General features: G+C 44.3%; 3 protein-coding genes and 1 long non-coding RNA gene across 7 annotated transcripts in view; 2 read left to right on the top strand and 2 right to left on the bottom strand.

The window, feature by feature from the left end:
• The first annotated feature begins 306 nt into the window (after nucleotides 1-306).
• On the top strand, nucleotides 307-7,525 carry LOC137792687 (cyclin-dependent kinase-like 5). 2 transcript variants are annotated; one of them, XM_068588457.1, is made up of 11 exons: nucleotides 307-430; nucleotides 1,208-1,434; nucleotides 2,083-2,277; nucleotides 2,705-2,880; nucleotides 2,976-3,088; nucleotides 3,175-3,314; nucleotides 3,415-3,503; nucleotides 3,866-6,022; nucleotides 6,531-6,609; nucleotides 6,690-6,843; nucleotides 7,170-7,525. In XM_068588457.1, the coding sequence occupies exons 2-11, from the start codon at nucleotides 1,267-1,269 to the stop codon at nucleotides 7,277-7,279; spliced, it is 3,381 nt and encodes a 1,126-aa protein (XP_068444558.1). In that variant the 5' UTR covers nucleotides 307-430; nucleotides 1,208-1,266; the 3' UTR covers nucleotides 7,280-7,525. The 2 variants fall into 2 exon arrangements, with proteins under 2 accessions (XP_068444558.1, XP_068444557.1); XM_068588456.1 differs by having other exon boundaries at nucleotides 2,705-2,889.
• Nucleotides 7,526-7,720: 195 nt separating this feature from the next.
• Nucleotides 7,721-10,036, bottom strand: LOC137792517 (uncharacterized). The gene is made up of 3 exons (XR_011078111.1): nucleotides 9,697-10,036; nucleotides 8,596-8,834; nucleotides 7,721-8,296 (listed from the first exon to the last, which is right to left on the bottom strand). It is a non-coding gene; the product is annotated as an uncharacterized lncRNA (long non-coding RNA).
• A 1,411-nt stretch (nucleotides 10,037-11,447) lies between these two features.
• abcg2a (ATP-binding cassette, sub-family G (WHITE), member 2a) lies at nucleotides 11,448-21,527 on the bottom strand. The gene is made up of 19 exons (XM_068587806.1): nucleotides 21,327-21,527; nucleotides 19,801-19,876; nucleotides 19,591-19,721; nucleotides 17,335-17,394; nucleotides 16,820-16,934; nucleotides 16,520-16,672; nucleotides 16,134-16,291; nucleotides 15,769-15,871; nucleotides 15,598-15,646; nucleotides 15,399-15,509; nucleotides 15,126-15,218; nucleotides 14,735-14,880; nucleotides 14,072-14,154; nucleotides 13,905-13,994; nucleotides 13,105-13,229; nucleotides 12,800-12,954; nucleotides 12,418-12,507; nucleotides 12,196-12,272; nucleotides 11,448-12,012 (listed from the first exon to the last, which is right to left on the bottom strand). The coding sequence occupies exons 2-19, from the start codon at nucleotides 19,855-19,857 to the stop codon at nucleotides 11,865-11,867; spliced, it is 1,944 nt and encodes a 647-aa protein (XP_068443907.1). The 5' UTR covers nucleotides 19,858-19,876; nucleotides 21,327-21,527; the 3' UTR covers nucleotides 11,448-11,864.
• A 2,086-nt stretch (nucleotides 21,528-23,613) lies between these two features.
• LOC137792676 (type II inositol 3,4-bisphosphate 4-phosphatase-like) overlaps nucleotides 23,614-24,000 on the top strand; it is an 8,689-nt gene continuing 8,302 nt past the window's right edge. For all 3 annotated transcript variants that reach the window (XM_068588439.1, XM_068588440.1, XM_068588437.1), the window contains exons 1-2: nucleotides 23,614-23,669; nucleotides 23,844-23,916. In XM_068588439.1, the coding sequence (XP_068444540.1) occupies nucleotides 23,629-23,669; nucleotides 23,844-23,916 (114 nt within the window). In that variant the 5' untranslated portion in view covers nucleotides 23,614-23,628. The remainder of the gene's footprint in view (nucleotides 23,670-23,843; nucleotides 23,917-24,000) is intronic.

Raw genomic sequence — 24,000 nt, 5'->3', positions numbered from 1 at the left:
TTTACATTCATATTAAATACATGTTTGTTCATAATGTTTGTAAACGTTGCATATTTGTAGTTTTTGCACTTCTCAGTCAAATGAAGGTTCAAAATGTCCTTAATATTAATATTCACATAAAAACAAATGCACGGTAACCTCGTGCAGGACTCCCCGCTGCGGCCGCCGGCAGGCGGCGCCAGAGAGCCGCGGGTTCGTTTCATCTCGCTGTGTGGAGCGCGAGCTCGGTGACGTCACGCTCCGTCGCTCTGCGTGGGAGACGTTACCGTGACAACGTGATGCGTGACTCGCACGCGCACGCGCGCCGATGGTCGAAGCCGTCGGGGTCTCCGGTGCACGCGCGCGCGTCCACGATCACAAACAAAACGTTCCTCCGGTGTTGATGACGGAAGTTCACCGGATTCAACCGATAACGGAATTCACCTGCACGGTGAGTGTGAGTGTGAGTGTGTGTGTGTGTGTGTGTGTGTGAATGTGTGAATGTGAATGTGTGTGTGTGTGTGTGTGTGTGTGTGTGTGTGTGTGTGTGTGTGTGTGTGTGTGTGTGTGTGTGTGTGTGTGTGTGTGTGTGTAAGTTTCGTGCTGGAGGAAGTAAAGAACCAACAAGTGTTTTTAAATGTTTCTTCAGTAAAAGTATTTCAGTATAAACATTAAAATGATGAAAGTTCGGTTTGTTTTCAAAATAAAAACATTCCAAAGTAATCAATAGAACCATTGATTGATTGGTGAGCTAATAAATGATCTTATTGATCAAACATTAGCAGGTTTGTATTTATTAGTGATGATTATTGATGATTTCACGTGAAAACGGACTTGATTAATAATCCAAATAGATGCTAAAGAGTTAAAACATCTTTCTCATGGTTATTAAGTTTGATTAAATTTAATACTTTGTGTTTTTAATATTTACCTCTGAGAGCAGTTCTATCTTTTTTTTTATAAAAATACATTTTGGCGATATACTTTTAAGTGCAAATGAACTCAGGAATATTTTACTAAAAATACCTGATATAAGTGGAATTATAATATAGTATATTAATATATTAACATTATGATGTAATCTCGTACACACTATTTCTAAATTGTCTCTATTTTTTTTGTTTTTTCTAACTTCGTGTTGGTTGTGTTGTATGATTTTACCACATTTTTGTTAATTTAATTTACTTTTCCTCATGTTTTCTGTCTCTTTCTGAATTCCCTCCGTCAGTGAAATCGTATTTTCAGCACCATGTTTTGACGCGTTGTCGCTCCGGCGGCGGCGGCGTGATGGAGCGCTACGAGTCGCTGGGCCTGGTGGGCGAGGGCAGCTACGGCACCGTGCTGAAGTGCCGCCACCGAGACTCCGGCCGCCTCGTCGCCATCAAGAAGTTCGTGGACTCGGACGACGACAAGGCGGTGAAGAAGATCGCCCTGAGGGAGATCAAGCTGCTGAGGGTGAGCACACAAAGAAGTCGCCAACAAACCTGGGAGTCGTATCGTTGACGCGACAGGAAACATGGGAAGAGTTCCTGTTGCTCTGGGATCAAGAAAATGAAAAGTCCTTCCTGCTGCTGCTGCCAGGCTGCACAACAAGCTCAATGACACTTTTAACACTTTAATCACTTTGACTACATTCACCTGGTGCAATATATAATACATTGAAGTACTTCTGTATGTAGTTCTGTTAATATTGCTACTATATTACTTGATTTGTCTCTTGCTGTTGTAATCCTGCAGGACTAATAAAGATCATCTTATCTCAGGTTTCACTGTGAAAACTAACTTTTCCTTTGGCATATTTTCAAATTAAAGGCAATAAATCAATATTTTACTGTCACATGCTGCACAGTAACTTCTCTCTGTGTAATGCAGTGTGTAGTATACCAATAACACTAAAACCATTCAAATCAGCGAGGCACACGTAGAAAAAGTGGCTTCATGCTGACCAGCTGGAGACCAATTGGCAGTTACATGAGACGATATATCTCCTTCAGAAATGTGATTGTGTGACTGCACCCATAATGAGGTATTTGGTTAAAAGTACATGTAAATATTCCTCATTTAAAGCTAATTTTCTCCGCTCTCGCGCTTCTCGCTGCCCAGCAACTGCGTCACGACAACCTGGTGAACCTCCTGGAGGTGTGGAAGCGCCGGCGCCGCTGGTACCTGGTGTTCGAGTTCGTGGAGCGGACCCTCCTGGACGACCTGGAGCAGAACCCGAGCGGCCTGGACCTGAACACCAGCCGGCAGCACCTGTACCAGATCCTGAGGGCCGTGGCCTTCTGCCACCAGCAAAACGTGAGGACCAAACCAAAGCTCGATGTTTCGCCCCCCAAAAAAACGTAAAGTTGACGTTTCCTTAATTATCTTCGGAACCACTTGATGAACTTCATTTAAATTGCTGCAACACCGTGACCCTCGTGAGAAGAGACCTGTGGTTTTCCATCACACGTTTCTGAGTCCTGAGTCCTTCCTGGTCCGCCCACATTTCTAAAATCGCATCATACATCAGATGAGGAAGCTCCTGAACCTTTCAATACCCAGCAAGCCCAATTCGGACAATGTTTTGGCATAAAATAGGTAATTTTTCTATTTTTGAACCAAACGACACAGTTTTTTGACTGAATATCCTTCATCACACCCCAAGGAGGTACAGAAGCTTCTGGAGATCCGATGGCTGCCGGAGGAAGGATCACAACATTTTCCTTGTTTATTTCCTTCCTAGATCATCCACCGGGACATCAAACCGGAGAACATTCTCATCTCTCAGGGCGGCGTGGTCAAGATGTGCGACTTCGGCTTCGCCCGGACCGTGGCCTCGCCCGGCGAGGGCGGCGTCTACACGGACTACGTGGCCACTCGCTGGTACAGAGCGCCGGAGCTCCTGGTGGGCGACACCAAGTACGGCAAGTAGGTGTCAGGAGTGTGCGCCTGATGAGTGTTTGTTTGTTGCCTGTCTGAGTGTAGATGTCCACAGTTTGCGTGTCTGTGTGCAGACCGGTGGACGTGTGGGCTGTTGGTTGTCTGTTATTGGAGATGTTAACGGGTCAGCCCCTGTTCCCTGGAGACTCCGACCTCGACCAAATTTACCACATCCTCAGGTGCTTCGGTGAGCACGCAAGTCAACTAAAAAACAATACACAAAATCCAGCTCTTTCAACACAACTGTACTCTTTGTTTGGGCGGTTCTCCTAGGAAACCTCACAGCTCATCACCAGGAGTTGTTCTACAGGAATCCCGTCTTCTCCGGAGTCAGACTGCCTGAATATTCTTGCAGAGGCCGACTGGAGCAGCGCTTCCCTGCGATCGCATCCGTCAGCCTGGACCTGGCTCAGGTACAGTCTGGACTTCAATTCAAAATACCTTCACTACACAATCAATGTGCAGTGTAGTTTCTACATGGCTGGATACGTCATATTGTGTTGTCTCTGTCAGAGTTGTCTCCAGATGGATCCGGAAAGACGAGCTCAGTGTTCAGAACTGCAAGAACATCCTCTGTTCACGCAAGACTCTTTCCACATCAGGTATCTGTATAGTTTAACAAGTGTGGTTTACTTTTACAAAGTTAGTACTAATGCATCCACCGACGTTATTGTATTTTCAAAAATATTGTGTGTTTGTGTTGGCAACAGCCGTGAACAAATGTATGTTTTGGGAATGCGACAGCTGAAGAAATTCAAGGAATTTCGTTAAATTTGGCACACTCGCCCTCTCGAACTCAGGGATGAACTGATTTTAATTCATTAGTCAGAGATGAACAAGAGTCAAGGTCACCAGGAGATACCAGGAGTCAAACCACCGACATTTTGATTCTTGAGTCGCCTCGAAATTTGAGTTGTTGACTTACTGCAGAGTGAGTTACTCATCTTTCTTTGTCTCCAAACAGATTTTTGGACGAGCTGAATGCCAAGATTCAAAAAGACCACAGAGAAAACTCCACCTTCCCCAAAATAACAAAAACACCAAGACGAGAAAAGAACGAAGGAGACGACAAGAGACAACGAAGCAAAGACAAGAAGCAACCTGAGGGTGCGGATGAAAAAGTCGACAAGGAAACAAAAGCAAAGCAACCTTTGAAGCTTTCTAAAAGTGTTCGGAACACCTCAGAACCGTTGATGTCCACCAAACAAGTCAAAACATTGGGCGCAAAGATGATCAATAATGCGGCAAAGACGACCGTGACCATGAAAGGTAAACAGGGAAAAGCCACCGGTGCAGAGCTGAGAAAGGAAACACAGCTTTTTAAATCAACTAAAACACTAACTTCTGATTCATTGGAGGTTACAAAGACTGCAACTGATCTGGACGACAATGAAACAGTGGCAGCTGAACCTAAACATGTGAAAGTTGCTTTTCCGGAGCCAAGGCAAGACCTTTTGAAAACTATAGATTCAAAAGAAATAGATCCTAGTGGCATGCGTTCAAGTTACTCAGACAACGTTGTGTCAAGTGGGACTGAGAGAAATGTGATGGGGATCAGAAGATCATCAAAATCTGAACCAAGTCAAGACTTTGGGAAGAGCTCAAAAGCGCCCAATTTATCTAAAAGCTCCAATCCAAATGGAAGTTTATCTCCAAAAGATTCTATGAAATCAACCAATGATCATACAGACACCCACTTAATACAGAAAATGGGTAACATTTCTACTTCAGAATACCTCGATGATGACTCAACGGCTGTAACTTCTAAATCCGCAAACAGTGATCAACCAGAGACAAGTGTGACACTTCGGGCATCTCAACCACCGAGCAATGACCGCATTGAGGTTGCAACTCCAACTATCTCTTCTGTCACCAGGCCATATAAGACAACTTTGATTTACATGCACCGTTCGACCATGAAGAAAGATCAACGAGGCACACCTGAATGTCAAAAGGTCTTAACCGCAAACCCCAGATCACTCAAGACTACCTCAAACTTTGGCCCCAAAAGGACCCAAAACAACGCATCCTTGTCCAACAGCCCTTCAGATCTTTCAAGGCAGTCCTCTACAGTTTTTAGAGAGGCCAGTCCTGCCCACAGCTCAATAACACTACTGAAAGGAACCTCTAATTCAATGTTGTCCAAAACTGGCTCTTCTTCAAACACTAAACCCACAAATGACGCCCCATTTGTACCCAACAAACCTTCAAGAGGCCTGCCAACAGACAGAGGACTTGCAGAAATGGCAACGAAAACCCAGCATGATAGTTGTAATACTTTAAACCTCACGGATGATCCCGGATGCTTGAAGATGAGCCTGGCGACCAAAACAGCAACAAACCACACTGAGATATCCGATGCTTCGGTTGGGAATTACAAAGCGAGTGCTGAGTTCTTGGAGCCATCCGGTGTCCATCAGGATTTTGGCACTTTTAAGTCCAGCTCAGATTTCAGACCAACCTCAACCGCCATGCCGAATGAAATCCCTAAAACCAACACGTCAGCAGGATCCACTATTCTCAAAACGTTGAAAGTCTCGGACAAAGAGAACAGGGAGGATTTAGCGCTTCCCGGGTCCGTCAGTACGACAAGCAAATCTTTCGTAAATCAAACCTCAAAGGTTTCTAGAAACTCAAATATTGGGCCAAAGAGCAACAGCAATGAAACTGAACCTGATACAAAATCCAGGAAACCTTCTCACTTCAAATCTTCGATCGGAGACCCTAAAAAGCCAACAAAGTCCAACGCAGCAATGACCATAAAGAAAACCAAATTTCCTGCAGAGGCCAGAAAGAAAAGAGACAACCCAGAAAGGGACGACACAACAAATACATCCACTATCGCAGATTTGACTTCTACCATCTCTTCAGAGACTCCAGACCCCAAAGCTTCGACAAGAAGCTCAGTCTTTCTCAACCGGGACACCGCAGACGGTGATGAGTTTGATTTCAGCGTGAATCCTTCGTCTCCACCACCGCCACCTCCTCCTCCGTCCTCCACTCCTCTCCTCCTCCCTCCTTCCTCAACACCCCTCATCCCTTCTTTCTGTGTCGTAAGCCCGGCTGCCAGCGATCACCTTTCCCTCGGGGCAGGTTTCCATTCGGGGACCCACAGCTTCAGGTATTTAAGTTCTCCCACGCAAGTAAAACAAATTCAAGGCCACCGAAGTGTAATTTAGGCTTAAGCACAATATTTGCAAACTAATTTTCCTTTGACTCAGAGGCTGAAGTAGATTAACTCTTAAGTTGGCATGCAACAACCTGTGCAGCTGATCTGATCTCATTCATATTTGCCATTATTTTATGATCATTCATTTGTCTTTTGCATTGATTGAATCTCCAATTGGATAATTGTCTTCCAGTCGGTAAAACTGATGTCAATGAGCACAACACCTACCTGAATACATCTGAGATGTGGCATTGATTCAGAAGAGTCTTGAACCAGGCTTCACAAATTAGGCTCTTGTTAGAAGTTTTAACATTGACATTGATTATTTAGAAATGTTCAAACATTTGATTACTTCCTTTTGGGTTCCCTTCACTCCACAGAACATTAACGACAGCTCTTTTTTGGTGATCAAATGTTTGATCAGTGAACATATGACAGGATTTCTCTGTGTTCGTCACAGGTGTGTCGACCATCCGAGGCATCACAGCGGCGTCTACGGTCGACTGTCCGGCCACGCTGCCGGGTCCCTCACTGCACAGGTAACGCTGCGCGTTTCACTTTACTTCATCACGGGATCGCTCTTCAATTCTAATCTGTTTCCACCGTCTCGATCTTTCAGGCGTCGGAGAAGAATCTGACCTGCGAGCGCTCCTTCCTGTCCGATCGCTGCAACCTCGGTAGCAGCGGAGGAATTTCAGCGACCAAGAAGAGGTCAGACGTCCATTTTCCAGATCTGAGAAGCTCGGTGCTGCCAGAGCTCAGAGGAAGAGAAGGTAAACACACATTACCGCTGAGCTCAACTGTGACGCAGGTTCTCTTTCACTTCATTGACGTTTCTGGAAGTCCTTAAATCCTCACAAAGAGTTTAAAGCAAGCCAAGAAAAGTGGAAAAAGGCAAAGTTACAAGAGTCTGTACGTAATTACATAATAAATGCTCAAAAGTGCCTATTTTTTAAATGGTTCTTATCCAATGAAAACCATAAAGAGTCACAAATAAGTCATACATTATTGTAGATTGGATGTAATTGCTTCTGAGTCGTTGCTGTACGAGATATTTATATACTGTGATATTGTTGTGGTACTTTTGATGTTTTCTCAGGCAAACACAACAAAGGCACCTCCAAAGATCCGAGGAAAGACAAACTACCAACTTCTCCATCAGAACCAGAGCCAGACGGACACAACAGTACTGACACACAAACACCATAACAAAAGCAACCCTTTATTTTAATGCAGCACAACCTCAAAAAGGCTTGGTCCATTTTCGGTAAAGGCCACAACTTTCTGCGACCTTCCAGGTCTTTTTATTATTTACAGTTAATCAAAACATGTTTGTTTTATTACACAACGCCTTTTTAAAGCAGTTAACCGATTATTCATATATTCATACGGTATTTGTACTTTTAAAAGTTCAACGTGGGCATTATAAGAATAAAGACGCTTTTTAAAGATGAAGATTGGTTGTTTGATGAATGGGAGCAGCAAGGCTAATATAGGAAGGTAGTGCAAAAAAAATGCTGTCAAAAAAAAATGCTTTCCAAAAGAAAATTTGCTCTGAAAAAAAATTGCTCTAAAAAAAAGAGCTAACATAGCATCAGGTGCATGCGAGAGCAATTTTTTTTTTGAGAGCGTTTTTTTTTTTTTGAGATCAAATTTTTTTGGGATACATACATCGTAAATTATTCCTTGAAACCTTAATTTAGTGCACAATATTTACTTATTACCAACATGCACAGTATTTCTGAGTGAAGCAGGAAGCTTCTTATGCATTGCTGCTTTACCGGCTGCTAAATGTCGTGGGAGTCTTGGGATTACTGAAGTCACAAACCAGCAGGTGTGCTAATCTGTCAAGAAAATCATCACGAAGCTGAATAACCTTTTTGTTTAAAACCTAAAAGTTTAATCCTCGTCACTCGAGTCCTCTGAAGAAAGTGAGCTTATTTGCCGTCTGCTCCCGTCGGTCCTTCCCGCTCTTTTCACGAGCGCTGCACCTGATTCGTCGCTGTCTGATGACGCGTCGTGGCCTCCCATTGGCCGAGAGATAAACCTGTTGGATCCTGGGAGAGAACCGGCCGCGCGTCCTCTGCCATTGGCCAGGAGGATGTAGAGGAGGCTGTCTCTGATTGGTCCTGCCGGAGCCGGCTGAGGCCTCGTTGGCGTTTCGGTGTTTTTGGTTGCTGGTTCCCTCGGTGCCGTTTGTGGCTTTTTGGTCGTGGCAGCGACCTGCTGGACACACACAGGACATTAAAACAGGGGAAGTTCATTTCAGTAGCACCTTTCACACATAGATGCAATTCAAAGTGTATATAGAGACGCCGTCTACGTCTCTGGGAGCAACCTGTCAATCACCTGGTAGCCCCGCCCCTAAAGCGCCCCCTGCTTTATGGTCTGTTTGACTTTAAATGAACATAATGTACTAAATGAACATCATGCTGTATAGAAGAAGACTAGAAACTAGAGATTGAGACATAAACTCATTTTCCAGGACACATTGAGGCGACAGCTTTCTCTTCATGGTGGATTACCTTCTGCGTGGTTGTGGTTGTTTCTGTCGTTGTGGTGGCTGGTGTTGTTGTGGTTGTTGTTGTTGTTGTTGGTGGTGGTGTTGTTGTGGTTTTTGTTGTTGTTGTTGTTGTTGGTGGTGGTGGTGGTGGTGGTGTTGGTGGTGGTGGTGCTGGCATGGGAACTAAGTAAATCCTGCAGATGTCCACAGGAAAGCCATCGATCTCTGGAGGCTGGAAACCCGACAGAGAGACAAACCGAGCTGCTGGAGGAGACGTCACTGTGGTCAGTGTCTGAGCAGCTATGTGTTAAAAACACATTTATATTGATTTATAAATATAAAGAAATCATTTCCAATACGACATGAACGGGAGTTTGGTTTCAGGTCTCTTTGAATTTTGTTTTTTTTTGTGATTGTTTTTTTCTGGAGTGGCAAGTTGTGCTTAATTTAGATTAGAAAAATAGTTTAAAAAATAAAATAAAAAAAGTATAACAAAATCAGCTTATAATCTTTCTATGAAGCAAGTTTTACTTCTGAAAGCCTTCGATGTTTAATTAACGGGCCAGATATTAATATAGAACAGAAAAGAGTAAAAACATTTTCACAAAACACTCCACAATGCGATGAGGTCACGATTAGATATTGTTAATTTCTTATTTGGCTTTGCATACACTAATAAATAAATAATAATAATAGACACATGTATTAACAATCGCCAGTTGCTGATAGATTCCTCCTCTGACAGGCTCGTCGTTGTGTTTTTTAAACCTTTGTACCTTTAATTAAGTTTTCCTCCCGGCTGTTTCCAGCGACACGACTCGTTTCTTATCTGAATGGCGGTCGGCGCCGCGGTCGCCTCCCCGTGTCGGCGGGCATTAAGCCGCCGTCTCGCCTGTCGGGCCGCGATGCATATTTCATGACGACAGCCAGAAGGTGTGTTTCTCTTTTGTCCCCCTGGTTCGCTTCCAGTTAAGCCGCCGTGCAGACAACGTGCGAGAGAATCAGCTTTGCTGCGAGCGAATCTCAAAACGCAGCTCGCGTTGTGTTATCATGAACTACCAGAGGAGGAAAAGCGTGCCGTGAATCCACGAAGACGGATGATTCTTCAGATTAAGACACTCACCGTGAGTCAGGTGGACGCTCTGAACCGCGAGGAAGAGGAGGAGGAAGACGGACGGAGCTGTAGGCCCGCAGGACATGATGATGGTGATGAAGACGACGAGGGCAAGACCAGAAAACTGTTGGACAGACTGACTGAGATTTAAGATGAGGAAGGTGATGGAGGGTTTACCAAGAGGGAGGGAAGGAGACAAGAGGAGGGAAGGAGACAAGAGGAGGGATGAAGGGAACCCATGAAGAACGTCTAGACTGAGCAGATCTGAGTTGCATCAGAGTGAAGCCACTTAATCCTCGCTGCTTTTTTACACTTTATTCACTCGGGAAGGTTTACAGAGCGACGCCCCGCGACCTGCAGGCGAGTTCACTGACCTCTGTTTGCAAAGGGTCAAACAGCCCAGAGGTCAAACAGCCCAGAGGTCAAACAGCCCAGAGGTCAAACAGCTCAGAGGTCAAACAGCTCAGAGGTCAAACAGCCCAGAGGTCAAACATTTAGATTGGTTGATGCCTTCTTTGCGGTGCCAAAAATGTTTTTAAAAATCATTTTTCCTCTGAAAAAAGGGATTAGTAATCGTTGCATTTTGTGTGAAACTACTTATTATTGAAAAGTTTAAAAATATGTTCCAGGTGATTTAAATGTGCACACAAAACATCCTCTGTGTGTAAAAGACCTTTAGACTCTTGTTGGTGGAGGTTTTGTAGCAGTTATAGCTGTGACATTTTCATAATGTGTCGTTGACACATTAATACTTAAGTCTCTGGATATTTGTATCTTCAGCCCAATTAATGACGTTTAATGCTGAAAGTCTGAAGGCCAAAGATTTCTCTCTTTTCTCCTCGTTACTCTGCTTTTACTTCTAGTTTTGGCCGTCTTGTCAGAACAGAAAGGTCGTTTGGTTTCTCTCGTCCTCAGCCGTCGGGTCCACGCCTTGCTCAAAGGCACGATGGACGGTTACTCATCGGCGTCTCGCTCAACGCCAGCTGTGTGAGAGTCTGACTCTCCGGCCGTGACTGAGGTTACACAACTGGAACCGGAGATTTCATCACACATGGCTGGGGCTGTTTATACCCACGGTTACCATGGAGGCGAGTGTCTGCTTACACACACACACTCCTACCGTGTGTGTGTGTGTGTGTGTGTGTGTGTGTGTGTGTGTGTGTGTGTGTTCATGATCCTCTCCCATTATCTTGTCATATCTAACAAAAGGCACGTTGTTCATGGAGGCTTTGAGGCTCCAGACTGAACCTGTTTGATTGGTGTGACATTTGGTGCACGTGTTCTCGCTCCCAGAGGATGAACCTCCAACACTTTAGTGACAATCTGACTTTTCCTCTAGCGCCACCGTCAGGTTAACTTAGATAGTTTTTACTGACATCTCTGAATGTCATCCCCTCTGGACGAATTGCTTCACTTTGATGATTCTTTAACTTTTAATGCAGCGCCATCTTCAGGTGAATTTATTTGTTTTATTATTTTTATTATTGGTTTAGTTCTAATTAGCAAATGTGATCTTACTAACTTTATATACACAAATATATCTGATCTCTATTGTGTTTATAGCTGCATTTACTGCTTCTGACCACCAGGGCTCTTCAGTCGTGTCAGAGAAGTGAGAAATAAAATGCATGAAACTGGATTAAATCTAAAAAAACAACTGAGATTCGAGATGTAAAGTATATGTTTTAATTTTCTACACATTTATAAAATATACATGTGTGTTTGTGTAAGAGAGAAAGAATGCTTCTTTGGCTCTGAACTTCAAATGACAAAATCCCAACCGAGTTTATTTTTGGTCACAACGATGAAGCGCTCTGAGGCAGAGTGAACACACAATGAATTATCTTACAGTGGCCATGGAGGGATGGAGAGATGGAGGGATGGAGGGATGGAGGGATGGAGAGATGGAGGGATGGAGAGATGGAGGGATGGAGGGATGGAGAGATGGAGGGATGGAGGGATGGAGGGATGGAGAGATGGAGGGATGGAGGGATGGAGAGATGGAGGGATGGAGGGATGGAGGGATGGAGAGATGGAGGGATGGAGGGATGGAGAGATGGAGGGATGGAGGGATGGAGAGATGGAGGGATGGAGAGATGGAGGGATGGAGGGATGGAGGGATGGAGGGATGGAGGGATGGAGAGATGGAGGGATGGAGGGATGGAGGGATGGAGGTTTTAGGTGAACTTCCTGATGAAGCGCAGTTTGAGGTACGCGATGCAGAGGAAGATGATGGCTATGATGCCCAGAGCTACGTGGTTCTGCCAGAAGCCCCAGGTGGAGAGCTCCACGCCCTGATCTTCCAGAAACTCCTCCCCCGTACAGCTGGAGACACACAGGGAACCCGTTGCTGTTCAACCTCTCTGCTAGGTATGACTTCATGGAATAGTTAACCAGCCGCATGACAGAAATGTTTATCTTTTATCCAACTCGAAACAATCTTGCAAAGTCGTCATTTTCAGCAAGTAACGAGTTAACGAACTAATGAACGACTGGACTACTACTCACTGGAGGTTGGGTAGAGTGATGGTGGCGTTCAACCCTCCGCAGAAGTTCAGCCCAGTAAACTCGTTCATCAGCAGAGCCTGTGAACACAAACACTCAGTCACTAGTCAACAAAGAGTGTGTGTGTGTGTGTGTGTGTGTGTGTGTGTGTGTGTGTGTGTGTGTGTGTGTGTGTGTGTGTGTGTGTGTGTGTGTGTGTGTGTGTGTGTGTGTGTGTGTGCATACACTGAGGCCGTATCGTGGGATGCTGAAGTACTTCAACCAAGAGATCCAGCTGCTGATGGAGGGAAGATTCACTAGCAGACCTGCAAAGATCTGAAGAGAAAGAAAAGAGTTTACAGGTAAAAAACACAAACAATGTTTTCTCATAGACTTCTATACAACCAGAGGAGTCGCCCCCTGGTGGTCAGGAGAGAGAATGCAGCTTCAACACATGAAGCATAGACTTCTATACAACCAGAGGAGTCACAGCGTTAAGACACTTTTTAGAACCGGAGGTTGATGCCTGAATTATCCACATTTTGAAATTTTAAACTTAATGTAATTTTTATTGTGTGTGTGTGTGTGTGTGTGTGTGTGTGTGTGTGTGTGTGTGTGTGTGTGTCACCATCATGAAGACGCAGGCGATGGTCATGAAGATGTTGGCGATGGCGACCACTTTCTGGTCGGCGGAGATGGCCAGAGACATGCTGGTGGCCGTGTAGGCGACCAGAGTCACCGTCAGCAGGAAGCTGAAAAAGGCTTCGGTTGTCGGCTTCAGGCCTGCGTTGAAATATCTGTTTCAGTCTCACATTGAAATCTTTTTCTTTACATTTCTTAAACGACTTTCTCGGTTATTAAAATTGTTAAAACATGTATATTCTGCAGTGAATAAGCAAACCTCACGAGGCAGCACAGTGTCTTCCTACCCACCGATCATCAAGTACACCACGACGCTGAAGACGATGGCGGGGAAGGTCCTCAGCGTGAGGATGTCCGACAGGATCTTAGACAGGAAGTACACCGACACCCTGTAGTAGCCGCTGATGTACTCGTGACTGTGAGGGGAAATACACATAAGGTTTTATCAATGGACCTCATGGAGAAGTGTTAGCGGTTGGATTACACATTCATCACAGAAAGAGGCTGAGAAGTTGTAGGAAAGTTGTCACGTGTGTGTGTGCGTGTTGGCTTAGGCTACATTGTGGGGACTTGCAACCCATTTAGGTCCCCACAAGGTTTTTTATGTTTTATCTATGGGATGAGTTTAATTTGAGAAACTTGCATCTTCTTTAAGTGAGATAAGATGACAGTCGTCTCATGTTTGGGTTAAGTAAAGAGTCAGGATATTAGCTTAGCTTAGCAAAAAGACTGAAAACACAAGGAAACTTACACACAACTCCTCCAAAAATCATAAATTGGCCTTTCACAAGTTTAACATGAGATAAATTGTGTACACAGCTCAGTTGTCGAGAACTTTGAACAGAGTTTCTAGTCTGAATGCTAAGCTACGCTAACTACGTCCAGCACAAAGACATGATATGGATTTCCTTACTTCCATGTCAGAAAGATGCTTATTTCACAAAATAAACTGGAGCTTAAAATGTTCAGTTTATGGGGACCAAAAAAGTCAGTATGTGTAACAGCCAAAATGTTAAAATAGTTTCACTGTGGTTCATTAAATCAACACAATGTCCTCACAAGTATGTGTACATGTCGTGTGCTCAACCCACATGAAGAGTTTCCTCTCCGCGATGAAGAGCTCGGCCGACGACAGCGAGGTGAAACACTGATTAACAGTGATGAAGAAGAGCGCGCCGAACCTGAAAACACAACAACCAACTCATGAAAAACAACTTGACATGAGAGCTGTTTCTCCTGCTGAGAATATAAAATATACCTGTTCTGCATGCCGCTCTGATCCTCCTTCACGTCAAAGAAAATGGCTCCAACGACGAGAGCCAGCAACAACGTCACCGCTAACTGAACGCAGTAAAAACACAAAAAGAAAGTGAAGAGGACTAATTTTCCAAAATGATGCGTTTCTTTCACCACAAAGATGAAACATCGTGGGGACCTGATTTGTGGAGCGAGTCCCCACAACGCGTGTGTGTCAAGAAATGTGTGCAAGTACAATGTGGTCAAGTGATCTCACCTCATGAGAAATCTGATGTTTGTCTCTAGATGAGATTTATATTTAATAGCTGGAGTGTCATATTGATTTTGTGCCAAAGAAATGCGTATTTCCCCAAATTACAGTATCTGAAGCTGCAGTTCCTCTTGTGGCCACTAGATGCTGCTCCAACGCAATGCAAAAGTAAACCCCAAACGTATTTATTGTGCATGTTGTTCTTCTTCTCAGACTGTTTGATCCATCATGATTCAACCTTGTCTACGCAGAAAATAAATACTCAGAAATACTCAGAAATTAAGGTATAAGGTGTTCCACCACGATATATTGTCCAATAAATACCGGTTGTTTCTCCGTAATGAACCCCTGCCGGTCTAAATGAGTATGTTTTGGTTCCTTCACGGTTCCGGTGTGGATCTGTCATGTTCCTACCTGAGCGATGGAGGTCTGAGGGTTGAACATCAGGTTGCGGAACGTTCTCCCGAGAACCCATCTGAACTGGGTCAGGAAGCCGGTGTTGTAGGTGATGGTTCTGGAGGGAGCACTGGTGGTCGTCTGCTTGCCCCGTATGATCCTCTCTGAGAGGGTTATACAGATAGTGATGTACTTAGTTAATACTTAGTTATGTTTAATAAAAGATGGTTAAATACTTAGTTATGTGTAATAAAGCTTCTTAAGTACTTAGCTATGTTTCATAAAGATGATGAAATTCTTTTTCATAGGTATTACTACAAACGCTTACTTTTATTTCCCAAGAGTATTTTGTGTGTTTCTACTTTGTGACATGAATCCAGGTGTGTATCCTGTGATGGTCTGTCCTCACCCAGCTCTGCCTCGGTCTGTTTGAAGTAGCTGCAGCTCCTGTACTCGTCCACCAGCTGTTCCTCGATGCCTCGCCTCGTCACAGAATCAGGATCTGAGGAGACAGAAGCGTCCAGAAGGATCCAGACAGGAAGCAGAAGGATCCAGACAGGAAGCAGAAGGATCCAGACAGGAAGCAGAAGGATCCAGACAGGAAGCAGAAGGATCCAGACAGGAAGCAGAAGGATCCAGACAGGAAGCAGAACTCTTCTTTCGTGTCGTCTCACAGACTCACCTTCTTTGTACACGCGCGTGTCCACGCTGTTGAGGACGACGGCGGTCGAGTCTCCGTTGATGATGTCCAGGAAGAAGTCGGCGGGGTTGTTGTGGGGCTCACAGGTGTATCCTGGGAAATGAAGTTCCAAAGCGAGTCACGCACAGAGCATCACCTTCACGTCACGCTGCGTTGTGTTGGATTCATTTCACGTTCCTACCGATGTTTGAGAAATACTCCAGCGCGCTCTGAGCCGGGCCGTGGTAGACCTGTTTCATTTAAGCACGGTGGAAACGAGAATTCATGTTTCTACTTTAATGAAGTTATGAAAGACGGGACACGTCAGAAGATGTGTTGTGGAGAGACAGATGTCTCTCTGTGTGTGCTGGACCTGTTTGCCGGTGACCAGCAGGGTGAGGCTGTCGAACAGGCGGTAGATGGAGTACCGAGGCTGGTGGATGGAGAGGATGATGGTGCGACCGCTTTTGGCCATCCTGAAGAAACGAGGACCGAGGACATCAGTTCCTCTCTCGTGCCGAGACATTTAAAACCTCAGAGAAAAGGTTTTGATACAGAGCTTAACCGTGTGTGTGTGTGTGTGTGTGTGTGTGTGTGCGTGCGTGCGTGTGTGTGTGTGTGTGTGTGCGTGCGTGCGTGCGTGTGTGTGTGCGTGCGTGTGTGTGTGCGTGCGTGTGTGTGTGTGTGCGTGTGTGCGTGCGTGCGTGTGCGTGCGTGTGTGTGTGCGTGTGCGTGCACCTCTTCAGCAGCAGCAGCACAGAGTTGGCCGTGCTGGCGTCGAGGCCGGTGGTCGGTTCGTCCAGGAAGAGGACGGGTGGGTCGATGATCAGCTCCATGCCGATGTTCGTCCTCTTCCTCTCACCGCCGGAGATCCCTCGAATCAGCTGAGTGCCCACCTGCGCACACACACACACACACACACACACACACACACACACACACACACACACACACACACACACACACACACACACACACTCGTGAAGACCCTCTGTTTATTTTTCCTTTTAATATTTTATCGCTTCCTTTCTGACACCTTTCCTTCCTTTCTTATCTGTCTGTCTGACAGACCACCTCCTCCTCTTCCTCCTCCTCCTCCTCCTCCTCCTCCTCCTCCTCCTCACCTTGGAGTCCGCTGCTCGGCCCAGTCCCAGCTGGTTGATCAGTGTGTCGATCTTCTCTTCCTTCTCCTTCTGAGAGACAGACGTCGGGAGTCTCAGTGCCGCCGAGAACCTGAAGTTCTCCCTGACCGTCAGCGTCCCCATCACCACGTCGTCCTGGAGACCAGGAAACACACTTCAGAGCCGCTCCTCTGGCGTCCGCAGACCCGACTTCCTGTCTGACTTCCTGTCCGACTTCCTGTCTGACTTCCTGTCCGACTTCCTGTCTGACTTCCTGTCTGACTTCCTGTCCGTCTCACCCACCTGCACCACGTATCCAGACAGACACTTGAAGTTTGGAGGCTGAGGAGCTCCGTCGATCAAAACCTCTCCCGACAAACCTTTAGGGTCCTTCCTGGCTGCCAAAACATCCAGGAACCTGAACGACAAGGTAGAACGTCAAGGTAGAACATCAAGGTAGAACGTCAAGGTAGAACGTCAAGGTAGAACGTCAAGGTAGAACGACAAGGTAGAACGTCAAGGTAGAACGACAAGGTAGAACGTCAAGGTAGAACGACAAGGTAGAACGTCAAGGTAGGGACTGTAAGCATGCAAAAAGAGGACGCTGCGAGAATGGTGGACACATAGAGGACTAATGACAGAAAGATGGCGGACAACTGGGAGACAAATGGAGGACAAATAGCAGAAAGAAATGGCAGAAAAAAGGCAAAGAAATGGTGGACAAATGGCAGAAAAATGGCGGACAAGCTTGTTCCAGAAAAGTGAGTGAATGCGGGTTTCTCTCTCTCTCGGTACAGAACCGGCATGAAGACACTCACGAGGACTTTCCACTTCCTGTTGCTCCCATGATGGCGTTCAGGCCCGGCTTCATGAGCCCACTGCGAGACGGAGACAAGATGTGCGTTCGTTAATGGAGGAGACATTTTAGAAACTTTCATATGAATGAAGACGTTATGAATTAAACCAGAAGCTGAAAAACAGAACACAACAAATAGATATTAAGTAGTACACACTTAAATAATAAAACTATCGTACAATAGAAAATGAAATAACTTTACAATTTGTTCAGATATTTTGAATCTAAAAGCATTAGTCTGCACATTTCTTGAGACATGTTCTGGTTTATTTTCAGCTCTGAAACCATGATGTCATGGTGTCTTTCTCTTTGTTCTGCCTCTCTCTGGTTAAAGGACCCGGACTTGTAAAGCACGTTTCTGGTCTTCTGACCACTCAAAGCGCTTTAACGTGACAAGAACCACGATTCACCCTTTCACGCGCTGATGGGCTACCTTACCAGTGTCATCAACTGTTAACCGTAGGCACGGCTATGGAGCAACTTAGGGTTAAGTGTCTTGCTCAAGGACGGAGCCGGGGATCGAACCGCCGATCCTCTGATCTAAAGTCAATCCTGCTCACTGAGCCAGTCGCAACTTGCTCTTTGTTTTATCTTTCTTTACATATCTTACTTCATATTGTCGTTTTATTATAAGCACTTTGCTGTTATTTTAACCTTTGTCTCTTTTAGCGCATGTTGACACATGTTGACCTTCACCCTCTTCAACCAGCAGGAAGATTGCTATGTTTTGAAGTGTGGGGACGTTAAATGTAATATCTAAGAGACATATTATTAAGTCTAATGTACTTTAAAGATCACAGGAATTGTTGAGCAGCCGCTGGAGTTGGTGTGGCTGAGAGGAGGTTCAACGTTCTGAATTCGATGAAGCCAAAAACAAACATGGAGAGACAGAGGGAGGGCGGTCCATCCAAAACACAATATTTAACCTACAAAAGCAAACCAAATGTTTGACTTCCTGCCTCCTTGTGATGAACAGATGCTCCTGTCCTTCATTCTCACATAAGCGTGTCACATTCAGGCCAAAAGAAACCTTAACAAACCATGTGCAGTTAGACAGATCATCTGAAGCAGCAAATATTTTCCACTTTATATCCAACGAACCCTTGAGACTGGTCAATGATTACACACGCCGCACAATAAAATAGCAGAGATACCACACTCCTTTAACACACTGCACTTTGACCTGCTGCCGTTTTCATAATATAGAATTTCATAACGTTTTATTATCATCACACAACATCATAAACAAAGACTTTGAGCATTTTCATAATATTTCTTGACATAACGAAAGCATTTACAGGGGTTTGTAGCCAGAATGGAGAGATCGAATAGTATAACGAGGAGAAATGTTTGTATTTTTATTGAATAATATGCTCTTTTTTTAATTGTGGCCATTTTACCAAAATCTTTCTGATTTTATGTTTCAAATTTCATGAAAATCTATTAAGTAGCGCTGAAGGATAAAAGTCAGAGAGTCCAGAGTCAGTAGGATTCTTCCTCTGGGAACCGTGAATGTTTGTTGGAAACCAAACCGACAGATTTCCTTCAGGTCCATAAAATTAGCCAGCCAACATTTTTCTGTGAATTCTAAGGCGACGACGCTCAGCATCCTGCTTCTGCTTGTTGCTTTAACCTGAGAGTCATTGTCTTCTTGTACAAGCTTCTGTGTGTGTGAAAACTTCCTTCCTCTGCCTCCAAACATGTGCGTTTGATGGAGTCCTGCTAGCTCTCCAGGTGTCCTCCTGTCGGCACGTAGACAAACAAAACGCACAATAAACCGCACAACATGCAGCCGGCCTCAGTTTCCTGAACTCAGAGCTCAAGCTTTGAAGCCCCGCAGGGAGGAAACGTCGCTTTAGTCGCCTGGTTTTAAGCTGCCAGCCAGTAGGATTATCATTTAAGGGATGCTACATTTCCGTTAGCTGCAACTAAATCTTACAGATTTGACTTTCTGACCTCTGAAGCAACGAAGAGCCACAGGCCGATCAAAACAGGGGATACTAATGCTAACTAGCTGCGCTGAACACGTCCAGTTTTATTCAGCCAATGTAAACCGCTCCAGAAAAGAGGAATATTATGTGATGAGACAGGAGTCAATGGAGTTACAGGTCTACTTTCTCGTTAGCTACCCAGCTAGCAAGTTTGTAAAGATATTGTTGACCCGAAAGTAGCACAAAACAAATAAAAATCGTCATTGTTTTTTACAACCTGTACTCACTTGAGGTCGATGAGGATGTCCTGGGTCGGGCCTTTCTTCCGCTGCAGGCAGCTCCTCCCCGGAGTCATCTTGTAGTTGATGTTGTGAAAGCTAACGGTGGCGCCGCGCCGCTGCTGGCCCGAATCTGCAAGCTAACAAAAACAGTTAATTCCCCATAAAAACTTTCACATTTACAAACTGTGTGATGAAAGCAGGAAGGAGGGAAGGTACCCGGTGCCTCGAGGTTCGCTTCAGGCCGAGCTCCACGGACACCTGGCTGTTTTGCATCTTTGCCCTCGAGCTTCTCCTGAAACACCAGAGGAACACTTTACTGAGGCCGAGCTGTCCCTTTTTCAAGCTAGCTTATAGTTTAACTTTGCTGTTTTTATTAATAATTTAGCTATAAATTAATGTGTTTCTGAGTATGAGTTTGTGAGTTTGTTCTCACAGTTAAATGCACTTATTGTGAGTCTCTTTGGATAAATTAAATACAGTTAAATTAAATGTATTGTAATTAGATTAGTAACCATCAGAGTTTTAGCTAACGTTAGCGGCACGAGTCCTGCGCGGTAGACAACGAGATTTGTGTACTTTAATAATTCATCTTCTTCAAAGCCTACATTTACATCGATGGATGAAAATCTTACGATTAACCTTGTACCTCTGGACCTTTTTCAAACGACAAAAACAATACATAACTTAGTTAAATTACAACCAATCTTGACTTTAAGATATTTCAATAATTAGATATTTGAACAAACAACAGACAATGTTGTTTTTCATTCTAACAGCAGTTTATTTAAACCTTTGATTGGTTTCTTTGCTGATCAGTCGATCAGCTGGAAATCCCATCCGTGGTCTCTACTGTTTCTAAAACGGTAGATTTCCAGGTTCAGGGTTTGTTCTGACCTTCCACCTCCTCACGGGTGAAGTTCCTGTAAATTAGCTAAATCTCAATCTGCTGCTGAATCACGACAGAAGAGCTTGAATCTTTCTGTCCCACAAAATACACCGTTCAGCAGTACTGAAGAAGTACTCTCGGATCTTTAACTTGAAGTAAAAGTAGACGTTCCACAGTGAAGACATAAGTCAAAGCCATGCGTTACCGATGTAAAAGTACACGTCTTCTGTCAAATTGTATTTAAAGTATCACAAGTACAACAGATTATGAAGAATGGCTAATTTTAGAATATTATATATCACATTATTGGGTTAAAATTCATGTGTTCATCACTTTTTAAAGAAGGCTTGTGAAGGAAGAGCTCATTTAAACTGCTTAATACTTTAGGTAAAAGGATCAGCTACAGAAAAAGTAATGTATATCTATAATATTACATCAGGTATTTACCATACACACATTATACATGTAAGCACCAACAATGCCATTTTTACAAACTCATAGCAGGTATTTGTAGTATACATATGTATAATGTGTAGAAAAACCTGCTTTAAGTATGTATAAAATGGCATTAATGGGGCTTTAATGTGTACACTTTATACACATGATACATTAAAGCCCCAATAATGTCATGTCTAAAAATACTTAAAGCAGGTATGTATACACATTATACATTAAAGCACTGATGTAGCCATTAGTAAAGCAGTATTTTGTGGCTTTATAAGCAGATCAATACTGAACATGTTGCCCTTGTTTGAATTATTAATCACAATCTTCAGACCAACGAGTGAGCTAAAGCAGTGGAACGACACAGCGGTGTAGAAAGTACATCATTCGGTAGAAGTGGCAGTAAAAGTACCTGAAGATGAAGTGAAGGTACTCCCCAGCGGCTCAGGAGTTCACAGGTGTCTCTTTTCTTCTTTCGGTGGTGTGCAGGTGAGGACAGGAGGAGGGCTCACGTGTTCACCTGGCCGCGATGCGAGGTCCCCGTGACTGGCAGCAGCCGTCAAAGCGTGTAACCGTTGAACCGTTGAACCGTTAAACCGTTAAACCGTTACACGACCAACCGCCCGTGCGCGCGCAGGACACCGGCAGCAGAGCCGTTGGTCTCCACCGCAGCGCAGCTCGGTCATGGCCGATAAGAGGAGGGCGGGCGGGCGTCCCCCTCTCTCCATCCCTCCCTCTATCTATCTATCTATCTATCTCTTCACGTCAGGGGGAACAATACCACGAAGTACACAAGTACAAGTACTGCATTTCACAGTATTTAAAGTAACGAGAGTAACGTAAAGCGGTGTTGTACGTTAGGTAACGTTAGGTTTTGCCTCGTAATGTTATATTATGTTAAATTATGGTATATTATGTTCAGCTTAAGTTAAGTTTTGTTACGTTTTAGTTTTCCTCTCATTGTGTGAGCTTCATTTATATATAAATATATCTCTCTGTCTCGCTCTCTTTCTCTTCCTCTCAACTTACGACATTTTTCTGATTTAACTGAAATACTTTTAATGTAACAAAGTGGTTTTACAGTTATAATACTTGTACTAGGTGAATTGAAAGGTGCTTACATACAAATATATGATTTAAAGAAAAGAATCCACCAGATGACGTTTTATCGGTGTGTGTTGATGTAATTCTGCTTTGTGGCCACGAGGTGGAGCCGCTGATGAAGTCTCACCGCTGCACCTTTGTGTTGGCAAGTAACACACACGCACACACACACACACACGTTTCCTTATTCTCTCTCTCTCTCTCTCTCTCTCTCTCTCTCTCTCTCTCTCTCTCTCTCTCTCTCTGTCTCTCTCTGTCTCTCTCTCTCTCTCTCTCTCTCTCTCTCTCTCTCTCTCTCTCTCTCTCTCTCTCTCTCTCTCTCAGAGTGTGCGGTTGAGCCAGCAGAGTCGAGATTCAAGTGTGTGTGATTGACACACACACTCAAACAGTCAAGAAGCACTGCTGCTGCCAGATAGTGGAGGTACACACACACACACACACACACACACACACACTTTACAATGTAGCCTGATAAGCATGTTTCAAAGTCCTTACTGTGTGTGTGAAGCTGAAATATTAACGTCTTGATGACGGTTTGTAAAAATGTCTGAATTCATGTTTTCTTCGTTTTCTTCCCGAGACGACGAACAAATAACTTTTAAAACGTGTGTTTTCTGAATGGAGTCTGGTTCCATCGCGGCTAAGCTAACGTTGTAGCATCTCGACACGTCAAAATATATCTATTTATTTATTTATTTTAACTGTAGATTTTTTTGTCAAAAGCATTTTCATACAGGACTCAAATAATGAGGTTGATTCTTTTCTGAGCTTTCACAATAAAGGCATCGACCAAGCTTTTTCCTGTCACAATAAAAGCCCAGGACATGTGACACTCACAGGTGAATATTATTGTTGTGCTGGTTATTCATCACGCTGCAGGTTCTGTGTGGAACCATTAACCAGAGGAGGGTTCTCCATGTTGGGCTCGAGGTAGAACCTTCAGAACCTTTTAGTTCCACCTGAAACATAACAGCGTTCTCACTGTGGAACCCGACGTGGTTCTAGTCTGTGCCTTTATTTCTCAGAACGTATTAAAGGATTAGTGGAAAGGATGTGCAATACCGGCTTTTCCACACACACACACACACACACACACACACACACACACACACACACACACACACACACACACACACACACACACACACGAGAGAAAAAGTGAGATTTCTGATATTTCTGTTTTCTCTCATTTCCTGTCTGCTGAGCTCGACCCCGACCGGCCCGCCAGGCGCTTCGTTAATCTGCATATTTCCCATAATGCCAATGTCCTTTTTTAATCCGGTCGGCCGTGACGAAAGAGGAGGAGGAGGAGGAGGAGGAGGAAGAGGAGGAGGTGATGAAGGGAGCAGAGAGCCGGTGTCTTTTATTCTTTTCAGCTGACGGACGAACGACTGAAGCAGGATTTTAATTTGATGGATTAATTTGTCTGGAATCTTTTCCTGCTCCTCTTCGTCATCCTCTTCATCATCTTCCTCTTCTTCTGCATCTTGTCCGTCAGTAGGTTCCTGGTGTAGCAGGAGGATGAACCGTCTCTCCGCTGCAGCTGTCAGACATTTGTGCAAAATTCAATAGAAAGAGCTTAAAGCTTTCAGCGGTGCGTTCAGGTGCAGATGGGAAAGCTCTCCGTCCAGGGTTGTGTTCAGGGTCAGAGGTACTCAAACTTCAGTGGGATGAAAAAACTTTTATTTTTAATCTTCTAAATTCAAATGGTGATCAGGAAAAAGGCCCAAACAAAATATATGATACAATAATAAAGAATTATTATTATTTTTAAAAGAGCAGGAAGGAAACGTTTTGATTTTATTTTTGTATTTTAACCTGTGAGGATGCAGAGCGCCATGATGTCGTGCACCAAATGTTTCTGTCCACCAGGAGACAACAGCTCCTCTGCTGGACAGGTAGGGAGGTGCACACACACACACACACGCACACATACACGCACACACACACACAGTCTTGTTGGAGTGTGTGTCACTAGGTTT

This window comes from Clinocottus analis, unplaced genomic scaffold (assembly GCF_023055335.1).
Source record: "Clinocottus analis isolate CAN_PGR_092001 unplaced genomic scaffold, fCliAna1.0.p SCAF_21, whole genome shotgun sequence".
Lineage (NCBI taxonomy): Eukaryota > Metazoa > Chordata > Actinopteri > Perciformes > Cottidae > Clinocottus > Clinocottus analis.
The sequence above is the reverse complement of the archived record's forward strand: the minus strand, read 5'-3'. Positions and strand labels throughout refer to the sequence as shown.

What these genes read in the sequence shown, in the direction of transcription:
- LOC137792687 (XM_068588456.1), top strand. Translation starts at nt 1,267, where the DNA reads ATGGAGCGCTACGAGTCGCTGGGCCTGGTGGGCGAGGGCAGCTACGGC. An exon ending in CCGGGTCCCTCACTGCACAG is followed by an intron (nt 6,610 to 6,689) that starts GTAACGCTGCGC and finishes TCGATCTTTCAG; the next exon opens with GCGTCGGAGAAGAATCTGAC. An exon ending in AGAGCTCAGAGGAAGAGAAG is followed by an intron (nt 6,844 to 7,169) that starts GTAAACACACAT and finishes ATGTTTTCTCAG; the next exon opens with GCAAACACAACAAAGGCACC.
- abcg2a (XM_068587806.1), bottom strand. Translation starts at nt 19,857, where the DNA reads ATGCAAAACAGCCAGGTGTCCGTGGAGCTCGGCCTGAAGCGAACCTCG. An exon ending in TGTCTGGATACGTGGTGCAG is followed by an intron (nt 16,673 to 16,819) that starts GTGGGTGAGACG and finishes CCTGGTCTCCAG; the next exon opens with GACGACGTGGTGATGGGGAC. An exon ending in TCCCACGATACGGCCTCAGT is followed by an intron (nt 12,273 to 12,417) that starts GTATGCACACAC and finishes TTGTGTTCACAG; the next exon opens with GCTCTGCTGATGAACGAGTT.